Source organism: Myxine glutinosa, chromosome 10, assembly GCF_964187855.1.
Source record: "Myxine glutinosa chromosome 10, kmMyxGlut1.1, whole genome shotgun sequence".
Taxonomy (NCBI): Eukaryota; Metazoa; Chordata; class Myxini; order Myxiniformes; family Myxinidae; genus Myxine; species Myxine glutinosa.
The window spans coordinates 71,446,473-71,450,836 of NC_136270.1; the positions used below are offsets into that span (position 1 = coordinate 71,446,473).

Below are 4,364 nucleotides of genomic sequence, written 5' to 3' on the forward strand. Positions count from 1 at the left end.
TTTGAGCAAAGGTTTGAAGAAACCTTCAAACGACTTGCAAAAGGAGGAAGAACACCTGCACTCTGGGTGGAGTACCACCACATGGTAGATGTGATCAAGGTCTTTATCAGAACCGAGCGACTTGCAGACCACAATGGGCATCTGTCCTGCATTGTTACCAAGATGCTTCACATCTTTGCCGCTGCAGGCCATCATCAGTATGCCAAGGGCGCACGGCTGTACTGTCAACTCATGAAGGAACTAGAAACTTTGCCTGCTTACAAAGACACCTTAGAACGTCTCACTGCCCACGGGAACCACGTTGTCCGTTACTCAAGTCATGAGTGGTCCGGCACATGGTGTGACATTTGCATTGAGCAGACATTAATGAAGGCAGCCAAGTCACAAGGTGGATTGAGCAGAGGAAGAATGAGAAACAGTTTTTCTGGCCACAAATGCTGGGTGCTCACCCTCAGTCACCTGTCTGATGTCAACCGGCGGATGGAGGAGGACGTCAGTAAACATGTTCCAGTCCACAGAGACCTTGCCAAGACACAGATGAAGCGAGATGCAGAGGCAGTTGAACTTGTCCTAAAATGGTTTGAGGAGATCAAGCCATTCGACAACGATAGAGACAAGGAGTTGCTCGTGTCTTTCTCAACAGGATTCACAAGCACTGGAGATGACGCAGTCAATGCTGAGAGAGCAGCTGAAGTTGGGATGGAGATGCAGATCAAGCTGGATGGACAGTCAGTGACGTCGACCATGGATGTCAAGTCAAAGATAAAAGCCCTGTCATCACTAAGAAAATTTCCCTTGGTCAACGAGAAAAAGATTCACCTTGACTCACTAAAGTTGTTCAACCGACTGATCATTTTCGCCCAGCGGGATATGACAGTTGAGACAAGCTTACAGTATGAGCTGACTCCCTTCCCATTGTCCCTGTTCAGCAACAAAGATCAGAAGATGAACAAGGCAAACAAGGCAGACTTTTCAAATACAAGCCTGAAGGCGTTAACTGATCCACTTGACTTGACTAACCAACCCTGCTGCACCCTCGTAATTGATGGCGGATGGCTTGTCTACATGGTGAAGTGGGAACAACGTCAGACCTGGCAGGAGATCGCCAACAGTTACCTGAGCTACGTGCAGTATCTGGGCCGCTGCTCCCAGAAGATCATTGTGGTCTTTGATGGCTACAGCAGATCACCAAAAGATCACGACCACATCCGGCGTACCAAGAATTCCTGCTGTAATCTCCAGATTCGACCGGATATGTCCAACTGGACCCCAAGAGCAAAGTTTCTGGACAACACTCATAACAAGAGTGAGCTCATCCACCTTCTCTCTTCAACCTTCCGAAAACATCACATCACTGTGGAGCAGTGTGACAATGATGCTGACACTTCAATTGTGAGAGAGGCATTGGCTGCTGCTTCAGATGGCTCTGTTGAGGTCAGTACCATTTGTGTCTTCAGTTAGTATAACTATTGGATGGAGCCCGGGGGGAGATGGGGTAATTTAAAAATAAGAGAATTCACACTGATGAAAAGTTAAATCTGTTCTTGAACGGTTCATTATGCTTTGTACATGTTGTTATATTTTCAGGTGCGGGCAGAAGATGCAGACGTGCTGGTAATGCTGGTGCACCATAGCTCAGACAGCCACCATCCACTCTTCTTAACCACATCAAACGGCTCTTATGACGTCCGAAAGATCAAAGAATCTCTCTCCGAAACACAGAAGAGCTACCTGCTCTTCTGTCACGCCTTCACGGGGTGTGATACGGTTTCTGCAATCGCTGGTCATGGGAAAACAACTCTATTTGCCAGGTAATAATGATAATACTACTATTACGTCGGCAAATAATACTAATACTAATAATAATAATAATTATAATCATTGTCATCATAGTATAAATGTTAAAAATAATTATTATTTTATTTCTGTTTTACATTATACTTTACTTGACATAGACCTGGTGCTTTTTTTTAGGTTTTGCGAAGGGGACGCGGCTGAGTACATCGACATTTTCCTTGACACAGAAGCCACCAAGGAAACAGTGATTCAGGCTGGTACTGCGATTTTCAAGTACATTTACCATGGACGAGATACTACATTGGGTGAAATTCGGTACAACATGTTCTCAAGGAAGGCAGCGGCAGGAGTGATCAAACCAGAGACTCTACCTCCAACAGAGGGTGCAGCTGCACAACATTCACTCCATGCCTACCTGCAGACCCGGGACTGGATCCTTCTACAGAGCATGTCTCTGAACCCCAGTGACTATGGATGGACAATAGGTGTGCATGGGTATGAGCCAGTTCCAACACTGGACCCCATGGCTCCTGAGGAGCTATTGCAGTTCACGAGCTGTAATTGTCATGGAGATTGCAGCAACCGGCGATGCAGCTGCAAGAAGAATGGGGTCACGTGCATCTCGGCCTGTGGAGTCTGTAATGGCATTACATGCAGAAACTGCAGTCATGATGTTGTTGAGTCTGAAGAAGACATAGACAATGACTGTTGAAACTTCTGACATTGTGAATGAGAAATAACTCTTGAGTATTATATATGTATGTGAAATAAAAGCTACTTTGTGTGTAAATGTAAAAGTGAAAATATAAATGTTAACAATCAACTCAGAATCATGAAAAACCCTTATTTGACCCCTCATAAGTTACTTAAGGGCCGATTAAAAAAAATAAAAATTCTCGAAAATAATTTTTCGGTACCCGAATTCAGCAGCTTTTTTTCTGGGTTTCCCACGGGAGCTGAACTTCAACATTTTAACACGTGTTATTACACACCTTTACAAACATATTGGTGAAGAAATTTTTTGGTAACAATTTAGTTAACAGATTTGTGATATATCTCATAAAATGCCCTTACTACTCCATTAAGCTTCGCCATAGATGTCACACCCTTCTCTTGTTGAGGATCGAAACAAAACTTGCCAAACCATTTGGACTTGGATTAATTTGCAAAGACCACACCTTTTCAATATCACCTGGCTTACCGTCTGAGGCTATCTTTCAGGAAGTTGGTATAGACTTCCTGTAGGGATGGCATAGATACTCCATAAATTTAATGCAACACAAATCCTCAAAAATATTTACCAAGATACAAACTTATAACCCAATCAGATACCTACCAGTCGTCTGTGGAGGATTTCACATCAAACTAGAATCGCACAAGGTAGAGCACAAACCTCCGCCAGGCTGAACAGTTTATGTATTGTATCCCACTGATAGGCAGGATCTGGATTCGGACCTGAACCAAAATCTAATCGGCTTGTTCTTGTCTCCTAACCAACTCGTCCGCCAATTTTAGTCATAACTCGTCCATAACTTTTTTTTTAATATCACGTTATATATCGCTTTTCACCCGATCCCTCAATGAAGAAGAATCACTTAAGAATTAAATACTTATCATATCCAAATCCATATTCAGATCTTCACCAAAATCGAATCGTCCTTGTCACACACACAACCTCTCCACCAGGTTTTGTCCAAATCCGTCCTCAACTTTGAGATATCCTGCTATGTAGCGTTTTTGGCTCTTAGAGCTAGGAAACAATATCTCACCGTTCTCAAGACCGACCTCTCTTATCTGTCTCCCTCTTCCAAATCCTGGTGGCGTCTGGTCAAATCTGTTTCTGGTGTTTGTTCCCCCTCCATGCCCTCCCTCACCTCAAACGGCTTAACGGCTGACTCTGCACGTGAAAAAGCTGAATGCCTCAACTCTGTGTTTGCCTCTAAATCTTGTGTCCCAAACCCATCCCTCTCTGTACCCACCGTACCCAGTCGTACCCAGCTGCTCCTGGACTCTGTGTCCTTTCCTCCTGACAAGGTGGAAAAGTTTCTGGCAACCCTCGACTCTGATTCTGCAACTGGTCCTGACGGCATCAGCCCACGGGTCCTAAAATCATGTTCTTCCGCTCTTTCACTCCCTCTTTCTGTTCTCTTCACCCTCTCTTTTGCTCAAGGTCATCTGCCATCTGCTTGGAAATCAGGCAACATCACCGCTTTGCACAAAAAAGGTGCACAAACAGATCCTAGCAACTACAGACCAATCAGCCTTCTCCCAATTATCAGCAAAGTCATGGAATCCATCATTGCTTCAGATATGAAATCTTTCCTCTTCTCCAATGGCTTGATCTCTGATCATCAATTTGGTTTCAGACCTGGTCACTCTACTCTGGACATGCTGCTTCTGCTTTCTCAACAATGGATGGAGGTCCTCAATGCCAAACAGGAAATTAGAGCTGTCTCCCTTGACATTTCACGTGCCTTCGATACGGTCTGGCACCCCGCTCTGCTCACCAAACTCTCCTCCTTTGGTATCCATGGAAATCTCCACGCATGGCTGGCGGACTTCCTCTC

At 44.5% G+C, this 4,364-nt stretch overlaps 1 protein-coding gene across 1 annotated transcript; it reads left to right on the forward strand.

Annotated features, from left to right (window-relative positions):
- Positions 1–215: 215 nt before the first annotated feature.
- On the forward strand, positions 216–2,747 carry LOC144894051 (uncharacterized). Its single transcript, XM_078785754.1, has 3 exons — positions 216–1,434; positions 1,588–1,811; positions 1,975–2,747. The coding sequence occupies exons 1-3, from the start codon at positions 232–234 to the stop codon at positions 2,507–2,509; spliced, it is 1,962 nt and encodes a 653-aa protein (XP_078641880.1). The 5' UTR covers positions 216–231; the 3' UTR covers positions 2,510–2,747.
- The last annotated feature ends 1,617 nt before the right edge of the window (positions 2,748–4,364 follow it).